This window comes from Coenobita brevimanus, chromosome 1 (assembly GCF_032717465.1).
Source record: "Coenobita brevimanus isolate Jiangsu-jjx chromosome 1, ASM3271746v2, whole genome shotgun sequence".
Taxonomy (NCBI): Eukaryota; Metazoa; Arthropoda; class Malacostraca; order Decapoda; family Coenobitidae; genus Coenobita; species Coenobita brevimanus.
Window position 1 is genome coordinate 60,889,962 of NC_136954.1, and position 20,210 is coordinate 60,910,171.

At 41.8% G+C, this 20,210-nt stretch overlaps 1 protein-coding gene and 1 non-coding gene across 3 annotated transcripts in view; one reads left to right on the forward strand and one right to left on the reverse strand.

Annotated features, from left to right (window-relative positions):
• Cog2 (conserved oligomeric Golgi complex subunit 2) overlaps positions 1–20,010 on the forward strand; it is a 78,607-nt gene extending 58,597 nt beyond the window's left edge. The window contains exons 9-13 of one of the 2 annotated variants that reach the window (XM_080275649.1): positions 1,136–1,400; positions 4,658–4,919; positions 6,446–6,728; positions 17,899–18,079; positions 19,706–20,010. In XM_080275649.1, the coding sequence (XP_080131775.1) occupies positions 1,136–1,400; positions 4,658–4,919; positions 6,446–6,728; positions 17,899–18,079; positions 19,706–19,801 (1,087 nt within the window). In that variant the 3' untranslated portion in view covers positions 19,802–20,010. The remainder of the gene's footprint in view (positions 1–1,135; positions 1,401–4,657; positions 4,920–6,445; positions 6,729–17,898; positions 18,080–19,705) is intronic. The other variant, XM_080276207.1, reaches the window with a different exon arrangement.
• Positions 8,678–8,796, reverse strand: LOC145390355 (5S ribosomal RNA). The gene has a single exon (XR_013895611.1). It is a non-coding gene; the product is annotated as a 5S ribosomal RNA (ribosomal RNA).
• Positions 20,011–20,210: the final 200 nt, after the last annotated feature.

Here is a 20,210-nt window from a genome sequence, read left to right on the forward strand (position 1 = left end):
CACCAAAGCACTACCATTCCCATCTACTTCAGCTGACACACCCCACTGACCAACCACTCCATCCACTCGCACATTCCCAACTTTGCCATTCATGTCTCCAGTCAAAAGCACTCTCTCGCTCCTCTCATATTTGTCCATACATGCTCCTACTCTCGCCCAAAACTCATCTTTCACTCTTGCCATTCGGTCCTCTGTCGGAGCATACACACATACAATTGCCCATGCTTGTATACCTACTTTCATCCTCACCCATACAATCCTTGCACCCATTGTTCCATACTCTCTTATATTCTCCTTCCACTTCTTGCTTATATCATCAGACATACTCCCTCTCATGCCCTCTCATTCTCATTGACTCCCACACATATACCTAAACCATATTCCCATTCTTTCACCCTTTCACCTTTCCTTTTAGTATCAGTCAATCCACATATATCCACTTTTGCATCCTCAAAGCACCTGAACAATTTCTCTCTTTCACTTCATCATTCACTCCTCTCACATTCCAAGTTCCCACCCTCAGAATGTCCTTTGTCCGTTCCTTAGTCGTCAATGTATGGTCTGTCCTGGTCCGAGGCGCTTTATTTGCTTGTTTAGTTGGTTCTTTTTACGGGGTGGGGCACTAACCCACCACCAACCCTTTCAGTCGCCTCGTACGACAAGCAAGGATACTGGAGGAGTATTCTTGAAACCCCCCTACCCCCAGGGGGGTAGGGGGGTTTCAAGAATACTCCCCCAAGAATAACATGTGACTCATACATGAAATCAGATGCACTTTTGAATGATAGGTTGCCAGGGCATGATAATAACAATCTCAGAGTCCCGCGCTGTGACTATAGGTACAGGGGCTTCAGGGTCCTTCAGTTAATGCCCTTAGTGTGATGTGGTGTGGAAGGGTGTTTTTTTGTAAAATAGTGAGATGTGAGAGGATGATATTGTGTGGTGTGATGTGGTTTCACTTCCCTAAGTTGCTAAATTCAGTGGAAATCAAACCCCATGCACCCAGATTTCATTAGTAAAAGACAGACAGATAGGGCCACTCCAAGAGATGCTCCCACATCTAAAAATGGCAGACTCATCCGAGCATGGAACACTACCAGTTGTATGGTATGTAAACAAAAGTTTGTCCTTCCAGATACCAGGAAATTGGTCAGATGGTGGAAAGGAGCATGGTGCAAGACCTAGCAAGTTTGGAAAGTGAGGTTGCAGGAGGTGGAGATGGTGGGCAGGTGGAGGCAGACTTCATCTTCTCATGCTCTAGGACTGTTTGGGACAGTCTTTGTCGCTGCTACTTCCCTGATGTTTTCCTGCTGCCCCTCCTTCACCGCTTCTGGAAATTAACTTTGTTAGTTCTGTCTCGCTACCGCACCTGGGTCACCACCACCAGCAATGCTCTTAAGGTAAGAAAAGTAACTGTTTGGTTTTAATGTCTTACTGTATCTGTATCTCACAGGTGTTACAAGAGCAACTTAATCAGATGAAACTTAATGAGCGAGGCATGAAGGTATGACATATGCTTATGGGGTGAAGCTGAATATTGTGAAAGTGTGAACTATGAATGACTGGATGTAGGGCACATTTCAGTGGGAGTGCTACTGATGAGTCTCCTGGTTTTGTAATTTTCTATACCTGGATCAAACCCATCTTGTGAAATGGGTATAAATGATGATTATGCAATTATTGCACATTCATGGAGCTAGGGGAGAAAGATACAGTTCTGCATCTGTATTCCATGAATATGTAAAATGCAGCTGAAAGGGGCAAAAGCAACATTCTCTAAACCCACTTGTTTTTGTGCATGGGATGAGGTGGCTCCACAGCCCATCATTACTAGTTACTTTTACGTGAGAAGGGGAGGTGGAGTGAGGACTTCCTTTTCTACATATTAATATCCAGTAAGATATCGTGTTGAAAGGGGCCAAATACATTACGTGCTCACAGAGAAATCAATGCTGGGAAGTGTTGCCTATACGAAGGCATTGAGAGGACAGTTTGGAGGCTTGTCAGATCATATGATTGTGGTATGAGAGGAGTGAGGTGGACCAGGAGATAGAGGAGCAGTCAGGGAAATTGAGAAGCTGAGGATCAAAGAAATGGCAGATGAATACAGGGCCAAAGTAGGGGAGGAGTTAGAATCAGTGAATCAGAATTAAATGAATCTGGATAGCTTGTGGAATGCATATAAGGATTGCTTAGTTAGGAATGCCAAAGTGGTGAGTGTTGTGGCAAGAGTAACAACAAAGAAGAAAGGTATGGCATGGTGGGATGAAGAGGTTAAAGAACAGTCGAGGAAAGGCGGAAGAAGTGGCTAGACTGGATACAGGACAGGGATTCAGTTGAAATAACAACTGAATATATTGAGAGGAAGAAGCACATAAAATGACTAGTGAAGAGGAAAAAGGAGGAGGTAAATGATGATCTTGGAAGAAAAATGAATGCAAATTACTCCCAAAATTGGAAGTTATTCTGGAAAGAGGTGTGGAAATGCAGAAGTGACAATGGAAAGATATGGGAAAGTGTGAAGGATGTAAGTGGTAGATTATTAATCCATGGGGATGAAGTGAGGACCAGATGGTAACAATATTTTGAAAGTCTGATGAATGAGAACAGAGAGAACAAAGCGACTGTTAACATGTTTGGTTTTGGGGTTGAATAGAGAAGGAATACAGTGTCAGGAAACATGACACTCACAGAGGTGAAGAACGCTGTGAAGAAGCTGAAAAATGGGAAAGAATCTGGGGCTGATGAGGTGTATGCAGAGATGATTTAGTGTAAAGGAGAGAGTGGAATGAAGTGCTTGTTGGAGATATGTACGAAGGCATGGATGAGTGAAACTATGCCAGTAGAGTGGAAAAAGGCAGTGCTTGTACCCCTGTACAAAAATAAAGGTCAGCGAAGTGAGTGCAAGAATTATCGTGGCATAAGTGTATACAGTGTTGTAGGGAAGGTATATGAAAGAATTATTATAGAGAAAGTAAGAGAGATATCAGGAGGCCTAGTGAGTGATGAACAGAGTGGCTTTAGGAGTGGCAGAGGATGTGTGGATCAAATATTTGCATTGAGACAGATAGTGGAGAGTGTTTATGGCATTTATGGATCTGGAAAAAGCATGTGACAAAGTAGATAGCAAAGGATTGTGGAAGGTTTTGCGAATGTACGATGTAGATGGTAAGCTGCTAGGTGCTGTCAAGAGTTGTTATGATGGTAGTTAGCATGTGTAAAGGGTAAATGGTTATCTAAGTGAATGGTTCACAATCAATGTGGGCCTGCAACAAGGTTGTGTGATATTCCCATGGTTGTTCAATATATATGTGGATGGGGTGATGAGAGAAGTAAAAACACGAGTAATAGAGAGAAGGATGGCATCAGTAATGAATAGTGATGGATGGAATATCTCAAATTTGTTGTATGCTGATGATGCAGTGCTACTTGCAAATACCGGACAAGAGCTTGGTAGACTAGTGCTGAGTTTTGTATTGTAGATGTTAGTGAGCGTCGTGCCTTGAGAGTAAGTGTAGAGAAGAGTAAAGTAATTGTTCTTGAGAGAGAAGGTGACTCCCAGTGTGATGGTACAGTGAATGGAGAGAGACTGGAATTGGTGAGAGAGTTCAAATACCTGGTACAGTGATGGAAAAGAGAGGAAAATGTGGAAAAGAAGTGGAAAATAGAGTGACACAAGGAAGGAAAGTAGCTGGTGCTATGAAGGTCTTGATAAGAAACAGAGGCTTGAGTGTTGCAGCTGTGCCAGGCTTACATGAAGGAGTGTTAGTGCCAACTTTAACATGCATATGTGAGACTATGGTGTGGCATGAAAATGAAAAGTCATGAGTAAGAGCAATGGAAATGGGGCGGCTGAGGAACGTATGTGGAACACAGAGTATGGATAGGATACGGAGTAATGTGATTAGTGAAAGATGCAGAGTGAGGAAGTTTGTGGACACCAGTATTGAAGAGAGTGTACTGAGATGGTATGGTCATGTGGAGAGAATGGTTGACAATAGAGTGGTGAAAAAGGTATATCTAAATGAATTTGAAGGAGGGAGGAGGTGAGGTAGGCCAAGAAGAAGGTGGAGGGATGTAGTGGATGAGTGTGTGAGGAAGAGAAGTATGGAAGTTGGAGGCTAAGGGACTGACAAGAGATAGAGCTGGCTGGATGAATTTTGTGCGGAGAAGTGCATGACCAGAGACTTGGCACCCTTTTTTAACGTGACGGTGTTCGGATTGGCTTTGTCAGATAGGTATATGTAAAGCTACAGAACGTGGCAAAATTTTTTGTGGACAATCTGATTGAGCCAGGATTTCAAGGACTTGAATGATGAGTGAATGGAAGCATGGCCCATTGAACTGGGCAAACTTTGGCAGTCTGGATGTTGCTACTCACCCTGCTCTAGGGTGGGAAACAAGGTCTGGATGATGATGATGAAGAGATTAAAAAGCATTGCTCTAGATATTCTGATCTTACTGGACATTGGAAGACAGTGTTTGGTAATGATTACGGCCATATTACCAATATATTTATTCCCAGGTTTCAATCTCCCATACTGAACTCATTTGAATGTAAAGTATATTAGTGTTTTGCATTTGTTTCATATAAATTGATGCCTCTCTTCAAGGTAACACTAAAATAGCTGTCAGTGTAAAGGAATAATTCACTCAGCAGATGCCTGAGACACAGCCAGTCAGCAAGGACAGCCTCATTACCTCTAAACCACGTGAATCAAGTTCCCAGAATGGTGATAAACCAGTCAGCAAGCATGGAGAGAAGTCACATAGCCAGACCTCCAATTACAAGAGGGATGTTGCCGTGGGTCTTGTTCATGATGTCAGGCTGATGGCACACAAGCTGCCTTCACTCTACACGCATTCGGTACAGCCTCTGGTTTCACATTTGCCACATGACAAGTTGTTACTTATTGAAGGTGAGTGGAGTCAGGTTATTTGATCATTGTCTGGTTTGAATCTTGAATGAGTTATGTACTGTATGTGATAGGTATGAGGTATAGAATGGTATACTTAATGTAATCCCAAATAATCAAATAATATGAACCATTTGTCATGATACTCATAAAGATATATACCTTTACATAATTTTATCACCCGCCTTTAGTGGTAGGTGGGGGCGCTCACCATCTACTCACTCAGTGTAGTGCTGTTCTCAGATGCCTGCAGTTTCTTCTCTCCCTTTCCTCTTTCTGTGTTTCTTTCCTTCATTCTTTCCTCTTCCTTCTGTCTACAGGTGACTGTGCTCAGAGTGACAAGCCAAATGGTTTCTTGTACACCAGGAAACCATTTACTATGCTGGGTGTTAACCATATAACCAAATTATGGTGCCTGGTGGTTTAATGGGTAATTAAGGCATTCCAGTTGAATTAAGCCAGTGCAGGTTTATGTCCAAGGGATGGTTGAGGTTTGTTGCTCATGTAACGCCACGTAGGGATGAGTGACGCTAGTCACTCTCATCTTAAATGTCACGACCAACTTGCCCAGCCCTGGGCTCCTGTGCTCCTCGTTGAGTACACTGGATCAGATAATGGATGGATGGATGGATAGATCAACCGCTTTTAGCAAGGCGAAGCAGTAGTTTTTCAGTGTGTGTCTGTGTGTGTTCTGGTGCCAGAATACCCAAAAAAAAAGTTCTCATTTTCACCAAACTTTAGGAAATAGCAACTGTGTGGATGTGCAGGAGTCTATTACTTTTGGTGAGGAGTTGATCAAAGATGATCAAATTCCAGCCATCATACATTTTTTAATGTCCATTCGCTTTCTGTGAAACATGGTCTGAATTTCGTTGAGTTTAACGAATTTTCTTCACATGTGGTTTGTAGATAGTACGTACCTTAGCCAACAGCATATCTTGGCAGGCGATTAGCATTCAGCCCCTGAATGCTTTTGTTTCATGTTATACAGTAATCATAAGATGAACTTTATAACTTCCACACTTTTTAAGAATTCCTTCAAATTCTTGCACCAGTGATTTCCCCCAGATGAATTAAATCATCTGATATTAACCAGAATACATGTTTAGTACTGTCATTAATTAAGTGCATCTTATATTTCTCAAGCCACTGCTGTACAAGTAAAGTTTTGTGCCTGACTAAGAGATCTTCTTGATCCAGCATTATCATTAAAAAAAAAAAAAAAAAAAAAAAAAAAAAATGGATCCAGAACTTTCTAGGAAAATGTTTATAGTAGTCTAAGCCTACTTTTGAATATTGTTTGCAAGATCACCATGGAGAATTATGGACCAAACTTATATACAAGTAAATAATAGTATACAGTAAGACATATCATGTGATCTTAATCTAATTTCTCTAAGATCAAGGCAGGCACTTCAACACAACATGCAGCCTACCTGTATGACTTCAGAGGAGCATGATGAAAAGAGCCAAAGGTTGTTGGAGAGAGTGAACAACATTGATCATACTGCTCATCCTTATCACTTCAGAGGAGCTTGGTGAGCAGAGCCAGAGGTTATTGGAGAAAGTGGGGAGCATTGGTGATGTCATTGTGGAAACTCTTATCAATGGAGCCAGTGGGCCACTACGGCAGGTGGCTGACACACCACGCCTATACCGCCGCACCAACCGCACTCCACCCTCCACACACCAGCCATACATTGCTACTGCGGCCGCCACACTCACCACATTCACCACTCACAACAGAAGCAGAGTTGACCCACAGTTGATGGTCCAGTGGCTCACTCGTGTTTGCACTGAAGTTTCAGAACAGTAAGTTTTTGTTATGAACTTGGTCTAGTGGCATAGTGACCTAGTGGTCTAAGCATCAGTTGAAATGTCCATATCATGACTTTTTTTTCTTTTATCATATACAGTGATCCCTTGGTTATAGCATTTTCATCATTACTGCTAGATAAAAATCTGCACTCCTGTCATTATTGTGCATTTTTTGGCGAAGATCCATCTTTATTGCGCACCTGAGCTGGTTTCTGCTGAAAATGATGGTGCAACATCTTTGGCTTCTGATGACTTTGAGGTATTCAAAGATGAGGACCTACTTGAGGATTTAATCCCAGGGGTCTTTGTATGCAGCATGTGTTAGGAGTGTGATGCTATATGGTAATGAGATCTGGGCAGTAAAGGGAGAAGATATTTGCAGGCTCAGACGTACAGAAATGACAGTGATTAGGTGGATGCGCAGTGTGAGGCCTTGTGGGGCTAGGTTTACGATGGAAGATTGGAGAGGTACGATGGGACTGGAGTTTATTGGTGTTGTAATGAGGAGAGGTAGACTAAGATGGTTTGGGAATGTGGAGAGGATGGGGGATGATAATTGGGTGCAGAAAGTGAGAAGTGTTAATGTTAGAGATAGGGTCTTGAGAGGTAGGCCGAAAAAGTCCTGGGATGAAGCCATTGAACGTGACCTCGGGGATAAGGGACTGAATAGGAAAGCTGCCAGAGACTGAGCAGGATGGAGAGCCACCATTAAGTGACCAAGGCCGACGCATGCAAGCATGTTAGAGCCTTTAAAACTAAATGAAATGAAAGGGTGGAGACCATTAACTCTTTGCCCCCTAGCCTCGGAACCCCTTACCTCAAGGTAATCTCACGTCCCCACGTTATATGGTACGTGTTTCTTACTTATTATGCCCATTTCATAGTTTTCTGTCAACTATGCCTGTGGCTATGTGTGTTTCTGATATTTAACCATAACAGTATGTAGCTGTGCATTTAATGGATCTAAATTGTTGTAAACGGGAAAATTTTATTTAATGAGTGGGGCGCCTAGTATGAATTAGAATAAATCCCATAGGTTTATTGCTTTTGTTATCGCACAAATTCTTTATCAAGCACTAGGTTTATTACCAATTATGTGCAGTAACTAAGGGATCACTGTAATGCTACCAGGGGTTTAGTGCAGTTCTAAATATAAAAAATATATATATATATATATATATATATATATATATATGCCGTATTTTGTGGGGTGGAAGACGCACTTTTTTGTCTCAAAATCACCTTCAAATATCCCCATGCGTCTTGGAGGCGAGACCAAGACCTTGATTCCATTCAGAAGAATCACTTATACAGAGGATCATCTCACTGTTTGGCAGTCAAGTATTTTTTTGAGTATAAACACCTTTGATTTATTGTAAAAAGTTACATTCACTTGTGTATATATTGAGATTTTACGATTAGAAACACCTGGGCTCAAGAAAAAATTTAGGGTTTGTTTACAACTGGCCATGTGACAGTCTGGGGGTTTAGCAGCATAGCAGTTTAGCAATTTAGCATCTAGCATACACCCTGCTTTCGCAGGCTAACATGATCAATGGTGAACTCCCTGCTAACCTTCTGAAATGCAGTCATGATCACTTGCTTGCCATCCACTCAGTAACTAGTAAGGGATGATGGCTAGCATGACATTTGAGTCATTGTAACAGACATCTGTCTCATATGGAAATTCAATAACCCTTGTTTGGCTGGCTTCTCTTACTGATATTTTGTTTCATTCGAGACAATAATATAATAGAGGGAAACAGTTTTATATTACAAATACTGAAAAATGGGAAAAACAACTGCAACATTAAACAGTTCATTCATTCATCCATTCATTGCCAGATGCCATGTATCCCAAATGGGGTGGCCAAGGGCTTAGAGTTAATTGTTTTACAGGGAGGGGCACTAATCCTCCACCAACCCCACTTGACACATAGGGATGCCAACAGCATCTGGTGTTCCCAGGCGGTCACCCATCCAAGTACTAACCAGACCCAACGTTGCTTAACTTCGCTGATCGGACGGGAAGCCGTGTACTCAGCGTGGTATGGCCGTTGGCACATTAAACAGTACTCTCTGAAATTACAGCTTTTAACCCCTTAACCGCGGGGCATCACTTTCGTGACGCTTGGGAGCAAGGGATCATACCGCGGGGCGTCGCTTTTGTGATTCTGTGTTATTTTGAATTCACCCGGGCTTCCAAGTGGGGGCTTGTATCATCTATCAGTACTGCCAATGTCCAACACTAGTCAGCACTCCTAATCTCATCTGTACTCCCATCCATTGTTGACAATTTAGCCATTTCTCCCCGTTCTTGACTCCCCTTCCTACCCTCCCTTCATTACACTATCCTCTTGCCTGCCCGGCCGTGCTACGGCTAAGTAAATCTTCCCTGGAATTTTTCACTGATTTCATCCATTGAAATAAGCCCTATGCCCTATTCTTATACCAAATAATATATACAAGAAAGAAATAAGGTAAGTGAGAGTGCCATACACCTGGAATTGGCTAATTATCACCTGACAACACCTCAAGTGCACTCGTTCGCTAATTTTCGCTGTTTTTTTCCCCTTGAAATATGCCATATAATCTATTTTCGTAATAAATATACATATAAGGAGGGAAGGGAGAAGCCTAAGTGATATTTACATTCACCTGGAACTACCTAATTTATAATGTATTGTCTAGATTTCCTGCTAGTCATTTCAGTGAAATACATAGCTGTTTCAAGAGCTACGTTGGTAGCACTGAATAACCCCCAAGTAGGCCTCAACCCGGGCCGGCCTTCCTTTATCAGTTCTCTCTCATCTTCCAAAGAGGAGGTACGGCTCATCCTCTTGCTGACTTCAGGGCCTTTTTTCACCCCCATGCAAAGGGCCCTGTGACCTTTACCCCTTACTAAACCTCGTGTGGAAAGAGGTAAAGGGCTGACAATTGATAAAAGAGTGACTACGATCTTTCTATTGAGTAAAATAGTGCAAGTGGAATTGTAAATAATGTGTAAATAATGTGTAAACAGCAAGTGAAAGTAATGAATGTAAATATACTTGAACAATGGAAAATAGTTTTATAAGTTACTTCAAGTGACAGTGCATAACACAGTGTAAATAAAATAGAAATGTAAATAACGTAAATAAAATAGAGAACGTAAATAGAAATGTAAATGAGTAGTATTATAAGAATACGAGTATATACCCTAGGAGTAATGAAAGTGAAAGTTTCACTATAGCATGTCTGAATACTATGAGTTATGAGAGTGAAGATGAAAGTGACATTCACTCTCAATGCCAGTATACAGGACGAGAAAGTGAATGCTACGTATTTTACTGAAAGAAATTGAATCCCTACAGTGACAATAAACTAATACTACTGAAGGAAACTTATGGATAAAGACTGTAGATATATATAAGTGTTATATAGTAATAGAAATATAAAGTGTGAGGGGTTTTATGAATAATAAATGACAGAGTACCAAGAGCGAACTAGCGCAAGTGCGGCGGTCAGACGCGCTCATAATTTTCATTGCTTTCACAGTGTTTTTTTTTTTTTTTGGAGTATGGATCCCAAACTACTTGAAAATCATAGAGTAGTGTTTATAGTGTTAATATCTGGCTGTGGTAATCATATTACGGGTTGTCGGGAAGTGTAAAGTGGAGACTTCGTTACCCAACTTCAGAGGTCTCCACAAGTCCTACGGTAACTGACGAAGGCTCAACAAACATTCCAGGAGAAAGCTGAAGGTATGTGCCATAAGCATATATAATTTTAATATTCTAGGACTAATAACTGATTTTTGGCAAATATTTTTTGAGAGTCTGTCGGAGCCCGAATAACCCCGCGGCACACGCAAAACATCGGTAAACATGCCTGCAGTGTAGGGGTTAAGCAGTTTAACAATTTAGCAGTTTAGCACCTAGCATTCTGGTTAGTATTTGGATGGGTGACTGCCTGGGAACACCAGATGCTGTTGGCATCCCTACATGTCAAGTGGGGTTGGTGGAGGATTAGTGCCTCTCCCCGTAAAACAATTAACTCTAAGCCCTTGGCCACCCCGTCTGGGATACATGGCGTCTGGCAATGAATGAATGAATGAATTCCCCCAACTCTCAAAACATGATCACTTCTGAACCCCTTGCTAACCTTCAGGAAGGCAATAATGATCACTTCACTTGCTATCCAATCACTGACTAGCAAGGGAATCATATTGGAGATGTTGGCTAGCATGACTTTTGTTGAGTCATTGTAACAGATTTCTGTCTCATATATAAATTCAGAAACCCTTGTTAGGCTGGCATCTCTTACTGATATTTTGTTTCCTTCGATACAAGAGCATCATAGAAGGAAGCAGTCTTATATTACTGTTAGTGAAAAATGGGAAAACAGTTGCACCATAAATAATACTTCCCGAAATTACAGCATTATTAGCGGTTTACCAATTTAGCAATTTAGCACCTAGCTCTATGGAAATTCAATCACCCCATGTTAGGATGACTTCTGCTACTTTTAGGGTACATAAAATGGTGTAAATGTTCCTTGTAACTGATTTTTGAAAACTTGGTTGTGTTGTCTGTGATTCTAAAATTCAGTACATGCAGGCATTTGTTTTGGAGATAGAGTGTATTCCTTCACTTAATGGCCTTTGTATTTTCTTCAGTGAATTAAAGAAAGGGTTTTATTGAGTTCTGTTTTTTTAAGTTCATTTCACGAAAAATAATACTTATCTCTATATACTGATACATATGTAGTGTACTTTAATAGAGATGAACATCACATCTCAGATTATTGTACGAAAGGAATCGGACACTTCAGACTTCATTTTTCATAAACAAACCGGTAGTGTTAAGAAGGTGTCGTGGTATGGAGTAACATTTTATGGGGAAGTTGTTTGTTTGTTTTCTTGTCTTGTACCCTTCTTTTACATAAAAATAAAGACACCAAACATATATATACAGTACTGAAGAGAGACTAATGTGTTAAGATAGTATCATGAAATTCAGTAACATTATGTAAGGAAGGGGTTGTTTGTTTTCATGTCATGTACCCTTCTTTTAAATAAAAATAAAGAAACCAAAGACAGATATACAGTACTGAATAGAGATTCTGAAAGGTGAGTGTGTATTTTAGTGAAAAATACTCATATCAAGCAACCTTTCTGTAGTCTTGGTCAAAACATACTTTTATTCTCAGAACTTCCCTTCCAGAATTAGGGTGCGTCTTTCACCCTGCAGCGTCTAACATGCCACGAAATATGGTATATATACACACACACACACATATACACACACGAGATGCTACCAAAATTTCCAGTAATTTGAATATTGTAGTAGTACTGCTTTCGGGTGTCTGCCCTTTCCTCTCTTCATCCTTCTTTCCGTCCATCCTCTTCTGTCTTTCTTTCCTTGTTCCTCTGCCTACGGGTGACTTTACACTCCCTCTTCTGTCTTTATTTCCTTCATTCTTTCCTTTTCCTTCTGCCTGTGGGTAACTCTACACTGAGTGACAAGCCAAGTGGTTTCCTGTACACAAGGTAACCATTTGCTATGCTGGGTGGTAACCATATAACCAAATTTTGGCACCTGGTGGTTTGGTGGGTAATTATTGCGCTCCAGTCGGATTGAGCCGGTGCAGGTTTATATCCAAGGGGTGGTTGGGGTTGATTGCTCATGTAATGCCACTCAGGGATGAGTGAGGCTGGTCACTTTCATCTTAAATGTCGAGACCAACTGCCTAGCCCCAGGCTCGTACGCTCCTCATGGGGCAATGTAGGATTGGATGATGATGATGATGATGATGATGTAGGAAAATAAGTTACCTTACCTCTAGTTCTCACTGTCGCCTTCGAAGTAGTCCCCTTGGGCATGTATATAGTGGTCCCAGCGTTTTTTTCCACGAGTCCATGCATCGCTAGAAGGCTTCAGGCGTGATGATCTTGAGCACCTCCTGCAGTTCTGTCTGGATCTCCTCAATTGAGTCAAATCGATGCCCTTTCAGTCATAATTTCAGCTTGGGAAAGAGGAAAAAGTTGCAGGGGGCAGGGTCAGGCGAATAGGGTGGGTGGGGAATGACTACCGTATTAATGGAAGCCAGGAACTCCCGGACAACAATTGATGTGTGGGCGGGGGGCGTTGTTACGATGCAGGACCTAGTCCTTGTTTTTCCACTTCTGGACGTTTGCGGCGGATGTTCTCCCTCAGAAGCTGGAAAACTTCTCAGTAAAACTTTCTTTCTGACAGATTGACCGCGTGGGATGAATTGTTCCTTGGATATCGAAGAAAACAATCAACATTGATGACACTGTTGCGAACTTGATGCGCTTTTTTTTGGCCATGGTGAATTGGGAGACTTCCATTGCGATGGCTGCTGCTGTGTCTCCGGGTCTTAACCATAAACCCATGATTCATCACCAGTTATGACCTTGGAGATGAAAGTGGCATCATCTCTGACCTGATTCTTGAGCTCCCTGCAAACTGCAGCGCGCTGTGCCTTCTGCTCATCACTTAGCAGTCTTGGCACAAATTTTGCAGCGATGCATCTCATGCCTAACATGTCAGACAAAATGCCTTGCATGCTTCCACGCAACAGTCCAACGATATCACAAACATCATGGATTGTTCATCTGCGATCTGCAAGGATAGCTTGATGAACATTTCTGATGTTTTCTGGTGTTGTTGCCATTGACGGTTGTCCAGAACGGTCATTGTCTTCGACGGATGTTTGTCCTTCCTTGAACCGCTTGTACCAGAAAAATGTTCAGGTTTGGGACATGGCATTGTCACCAAAGGCTTGCTGAAGCAACCGGTGAGTTTCTGAAGCCGTCTTGTTGATCTTGAAGCAGAACTTGACAAAGGTTTTTTTTTCGTTAGGTCCGTCATTGCAGAACTGCCAAACCACCTAAACACCACGTTACAGTAGTAAGCTTAGCTCAACAACACATCCGCTCACAGACAAGTCCGGGGCCACACTGACACTCAAGGGGTGCTGCTGACTCTGCCTAGCGGCAAAAGGCAAAACTGCGAACGGTTGGCTTCCTCGGTTCAAATTATTGGAACTTTTGAGTAGCACCTCGTGTATATATATATACCCACATACATACATACATATCTATATCTATATCTATATATACAGTGCTCGTCAAAATTATCGAGTGCCTACCGCCAGGCGCGCAATACTTATGGCCAAAAAAGAATCACCCATTTCTGGGGGTAAAAATTGAGCCACAAGTTTGCAGCGCTAGCATGACGTCACATTACCCTGAGGCCTTCCGACGCGCTGGTTGGTTCCCGTCTCAGTTGCCCACGGGCTGCCTGAGAGAGAGGAACTTCGCCGCGTCTCCCTCTCCTATTGCGCCATTTTTTACCAAGTGTCCCGCAGTGTTTTGGCTTTCACCAGTTTGTTATGGCACCTACCCGTGAATTATCGAGTGAAATCATATCCCAGATCATTGCTCTAAAGGAGGCAGGCCACCAGACAAAGGAAATTAGTGAATTGGTTGGTGTGGCACGATCGACAGTGCGTCGTTGGTGCGTGCGGTTTTGAGTGGAAAACAGCGGTGAAGTTCCCACAAAGAAACCGTGGTCTGGTAGGCCTAGGAAAACTTCCCCAAGGTCTGTTAATGTTTTAAAACATGCAGTGGAGTTTAATCCTCGTGTGAGTGCAAGGAAAATAAAGGAGAGCAACCCGGTAGTGTTTGGTGAGGTGTCTGTGAGAACAGTGTCTCGTTGAGTCCATGAACTTGGTTACACAAGTCACAGGCCAGTGAAGAAGCCTCTTCTCACAAAAAACCAGCAACTTCGTAGGCTTGCCTTTGCTAATAAATATCTTAACTGGGGTGAGGAGCAATGGTTGTCAGTGTTGTGGTCTGATGGGGCAACGTTCAGTGTCACCTGTAACAGAGGAGCACATGTGTACCGACGCAAAGGTAGTGACCCACTTGACCCATGGTATGTAGAAAGCACAGTTAAACATCCTGATTCACTCATGGTATGAGCTTGTTTTTCTGGTCAAGGTTTGGGGAAGCTTGTTGTGCTTCCCAAGAACATCAGAGTGAATCAGGATGTTTACCTGGAGCTTCTGTGTGATCATTTACCGGACTCCTTTGAGCTAACAGGTGCACGAGTGTTTCAGCAGGACGGTGCACCTGCTCACAAGGCCAAATCGGTCACCAATTGGCTTCGTGAAATGCGAAGTATCATTCATGAAAGACTGGCCAGGAAATAGCCCAGAGCTCAGCCCGATTGAAAACCTCTGGTACCTCGTAAAGAAGAGTCTCCAAGGGAAGGACGTGAGCTCTCTGCCTGAGCTGGAAGCCGGCATTCGTGACTCTTGGGAGAAAATACCCCTCCAGCATCTCAGGAGCCTCGCCCTTTCACTTCCAAGACGTCTCAGGCCCGTGAAGAAGCGTAAAGGATACCCTACGAAGCACTAAAGGTAAATCTGTCTATCTATCTATCTATTGCCAGACGCCTCAATCCCGTTTGGGGTGGCCACAAACAAATCGCCTCCAAGTCGCCCTGTCCCCCGCCATTTCACTCCCCTGCTCCCAACTCACACCCCCCTCTCTCATATACCTCTCCACCCCATCTCTCCATCTCATCCTCGGCCTCCCCCTCCCTCTTTCCCTCTCCATCTCATCCTCGGCCTCCCCCTCCCTCTTTCCCCCTCCACCTCACTCACATACACTCTCTTCGTCAGTCTTTCACCCTCCATCCTCTCCACATGGCCAAACCACCTCAGTGTGTTCCTCGTAACGCTTCCTATCACATCCACATCAGCACCACAATGCTCCTTTATATCCTCATTCGTCAGCCTGTCTCTCCATGTGACTCCACAGGCTCCTCTTAAATAACTCATTTCCATGGCTCTCACTCTTGACTTGTGTCCTTCCAACAACGTCCAAGCTTCACTTCCGTACGTTAGAGTTGGTATCACAATACTGTCATGTAGTAACTTTTTCACTTCCATGCTCACTTCCCTGTTTCTTATCACTGCTTTCAAAGAACCAGCAACCTTTCTTCCCTGCTGTACCCTTTCAAGCACTTAAAGTTAAATAAAATGCATTATTTATATGTTTTTTCAATGTTGAAAGGTTTGTTTCGTAGGAGGAATGCAGGGCGCTAGATACTTCTGACGAGTACTGTATATAGACAGATAGATAGATAGATAGATAGATATAAATAAACTGTAGGGCTAACTTATCACTTCATGTCCAGCATCCCCTTGTCCAGATGGAAATGTATAACTTATCTTAATTGTGAACAGTAATAATAAAAGCAGTTCTCTCGACTATATTATGCTGTACAGTATTGTCAAATTATGAAAGAGCTTGCCGGTAATGTACTGGTTGCCATTGTGTTGTACAGCTACCTGCTGTAGCCAGGATCAGCTGAGCCAATTTGAGGACTACTGGACATGCAGAGATTGTGTTTAGTTATTTTAAGTAATAAGATTTCAAGATATTTTTCCCCTTGATATGTTAAAGGTTGAGGTGATATTTTCCATTCAGCATTTCAGGGCTGAAATTTTTGCCGGAAACTGATTTTTGCAAATTGGTGCACAGATTTTTTGGCAGCATCCTTGTCAGCAGACATTTTTTTTTTCCCCACAGTCTTCACACACTTTATTTCAAGACATTTAAATCTGTTTAGTCAGCCAGTGGAATATTTACAAGGCTGAGTAATGTTGGGTTAAGTTGTTTATGAAAATTCCTTGATTTTCTCAATCAGTAAAGGTCCAAAAATAGCAGTTCCTTTGCTCTTACTTCATATAACACTTGATCATCGGTGAAACATTTAGGTTCACTTAGAATTTTTCTGTTTGGACAGATTCACTATTTTCCCTTGCAGCATAAAATTTCAGTATTTTTTCACACTGTAGTTCCAGTTCCATACTCATCTTATAGCTTGCTTGCAGCAACACCAATGTCCAGCTTCTTTAGAATTTCCATTTCTTCTTTGATATTTAGCACTTTATGTTTTCCGTTCTTATTACCACACTCACCAACTTCACTACCGCTTTTCCTTGAAGACAATTTCAGAGTGCAGGTTTAGCATGGAAATATGGCAATTTTGTCCCCAGTAGCAGAGCAAGAATGAAGAAGTCACCTGTGTGGGTGACATGGATCAAGTAAGGCAAGCCTAGCCAAGTTTGTGAGCTAGCTTTGGGACATATGTAACTCATTCTTTAGCTCTTAAACTGGCTTAGGCAAGCAACTGTACATGCTAGCTCATGAGTTTTTCTAAAGAATAAGTCACGCTTGCCCGAAGCTAGCTCACAAGCCTCACTAAACAGTGAGTCATTGTGACTACCACAACACATTATAAACATGGCAGTAACTGCAGAAATTAAGAACATGATTTTTTAAAGACAGCTTGTTTAATGAGTTTAGAAGAGTTTTTAAGAAATGGAATCTAAAGGTGAATGTAGGGAAGAGTAAAGTTGTGGTCTTCGAAAGAAATGAAGCCACTGAATGCGCAGTGAGGCTGGATAGTAAGGAAATGGAAAACATGAGTGCAATAAAGTACCTGGATAGTATGATGAGTATGGATGGAAATTTGGTGAATGAAATGCCTACAAGGGTACAGCAGGGAAGATAGGTTGCTGGTTCATTGAAAGCAGTGATAAGAAATAGGGAATGGAGCATGGAAGTAAAAGTCACTGCATCACAGTATTGTGATCCCCACTCTATTGTATCAAAGCTTGGACCTTGTTGGAAGGATGCAAGTCAAGAGTGAGAGCAATGGAAATGAGTTATTTGAGAGGAGCATGTGGAGTTCATTGGAGACAGACTGACTAATGTTAGAAAAAATACATTGAGGTGGTTTGGCCTTGTGGAAAGGATGAAGAGAGAGAGAGAGAGAGAGAGAGAGAGAGAGAGAGACTAACTATGAGAGTGTATGTGCGTGAGAGGGGAGACCAGGGATGAGATGGAGACATAGAGTAGAGAGGTACAGTACTGTATATGAGAAACGGGGGTGTAAATTGGGGAAAAGACAACATTGGGATGATTTGTCTGTGGCCACGATCTGGCTGTATGCAGAGAGATGGAAAAAAGGTCTCTTATCTTTAATCAGTAGTGTATACTTAAAAATTCTTTTGGAAAACTGGTATTTTTGGAGATTTGGTATTTGGATTTTGGTATTGCACTGTATTATTCTTCCCTCAGATATCAAACCTTGACCTATGATGTACTGAGTTCAGTTCACAAAATGGAGGAAAGCTTGAAGCGACTAAAGCGTGCAAGAGATCGAGGGACACAGGGTGGGGGCGAGGCAAGCGGGGGACTCTCAGATGATGACAAGATCCGCATCCAGATCAGTCTTGATGTGGAATACTTTGGGGAACAGGTAGGTCAGTTTTTGTTAGTCATATTTACCAGTCTAACATGGTGGATGGTGAGGACACCCACCATCCACTCACTTGATGTAGTGCTGCCTGCTTCTTCCATCATGTTCTTTTTTTTTTTTTTTTTTTTCAGACTTCCATTCACTGTTTACCACTCTTCTTTTCACTTCAGGTGGCTCTACACTGAGTGACAAGCCAAATGGTTTCCTGCACCTCCAGAAACCATTTACAATACTGGGCAGTAACCATATAGCCAGATAATGGGGTGGCATGGAGCCTGCTATGGTGCCCCTGTTAACTAGGTGGATAGATGTAAATGCAGCATCCTTCTAGGAACCAAACCTCCCAGGAAACAATTTACAGTGCTGGATGGTAACCACATAATCAAATTAATCGGTGAAGTAGAGCCTAATGTGGTGCTCCTGTTAACTGGGTGAAGAGATGCAAATGCGGCATCCATTCAGAAACCAAGCCTCCACACTGTTCCCCATGCCTCACTGTGGTAAGGTGCTGTCAGCTACGAGGAACATTGGTTCACTGCACGGGACAACCCTGTAGGGACAATTGCTTGCCTGTAGTTGGTGGTTCTGCTAAGCCAGACAGATTGGGGTTGATTAACAACAGCAGCAGCCAGTCTCTATACATGATACTCATGCATGCATGTTATATTAAACCATGCTGTGCATGGATCCGCCTTGCTAACTAAAGACAGCTCTGTACACTTGTTAGGGGAGCTTCCCTTGGTCACTGCTTTAGGATTCAGACCCCTTACTAGTGATTGGCTGAGTCAGTGTCAAGCAACATCAGCAGTTTGTATGACCATTTAACAGCCACTTGTGTCAGTCTGCTGTAAAACATACAGAAGAAATCTGAGTTCTGTATTAACATGTGGTAGTAAGAGTTTCAACATGGACTCTGAGTTAGTGTCCTTGTAACTAGCTACAGTACCAAGCTTGTAGCCACACATTGTTCTTACGGTACCTCTTAGGATCAGTGCTAGCCAGGTACCTTATATTTGGTATCTGCTGTTAATTGGGTATTTGTAAAGCTGCAGCAGTAACTAAAAATTACACACTTTAACTACAGCACTTTATTTTGATGACATATTTTGCATAATATTGTTGTTACCTTCAGATCACTTTACATACCTTTGGAGAAATTCCAGAATAGAGGAGTTAGATAAAGCCTCCATTAATGCATTCACTACTAGAGGTCTCTCCTGAGTTGGTTAAAATTGTCTGGTGGTAACAAAACTAAAATGAAAATACTGTACATGATGAGACTAAAAAAGGGAAGAATCTCTTAAAATCAATATCAGTTCATAATATAATAGGCTATCCAGTGTAATTTCAGTCTTCATAGTTACAGTATTTGTATTAATTATTGTAATATAGTGTACTTGTATATGAAGCCTGTTATTTTTATGACAGTATGGGTTTAGTACAGTATTCCTATTTTTTGTGTCCCATCCAGGCTGAAACTGTAAAAGCACATCAGTACATCAGTATTTTAAAAGCACTAATAACAGTCACAATAATTACAACACAGTACAAGTAAGCCTATAGCAATACTGTCACTACATCCATTTTGTAAAGCTGTCAGCTTATGTCTGATTTCCTTCATTACAGATCCGTTCCCTGTCCGTTGATGTTAACACAGTCCAACCCTTCATTGCCCTCCTCACCATGACACAGAATGCTCGTGATGGCAAATTTGTTCCATGAATGCTGTACACAGCCATGGAAATTTGACAGCATTTTGGTAGTATACCTGTGTTTGGTATGTGAATCCACCTAAAGCACATAATTTATGTAGTAACTGAATGGTGTTAATATAACTGGTTAATAACATCAGTAATATATACTGTGATTAACAGAGATATTAATCCGTGGATTGTGCAATTACCTATTTTTAACGCACCCCGTGGTGTGCAAAAAATGAACGGATTTTTTTTTTTTTTTTTTTAACTTGAAGATAAACATCCAGGGCATCATCTGGTGAAAAAAAAAAAAAATCTCTCTCCATCTTCGCCTAGGGCCATTTGTAATGTTACAAGGGCGAGTAGTAAAAAATGAAAAAAGAAAAAAAATTGCTTTTGTTTATTATAAACTTGAAGATAAACATCCAGGGCAT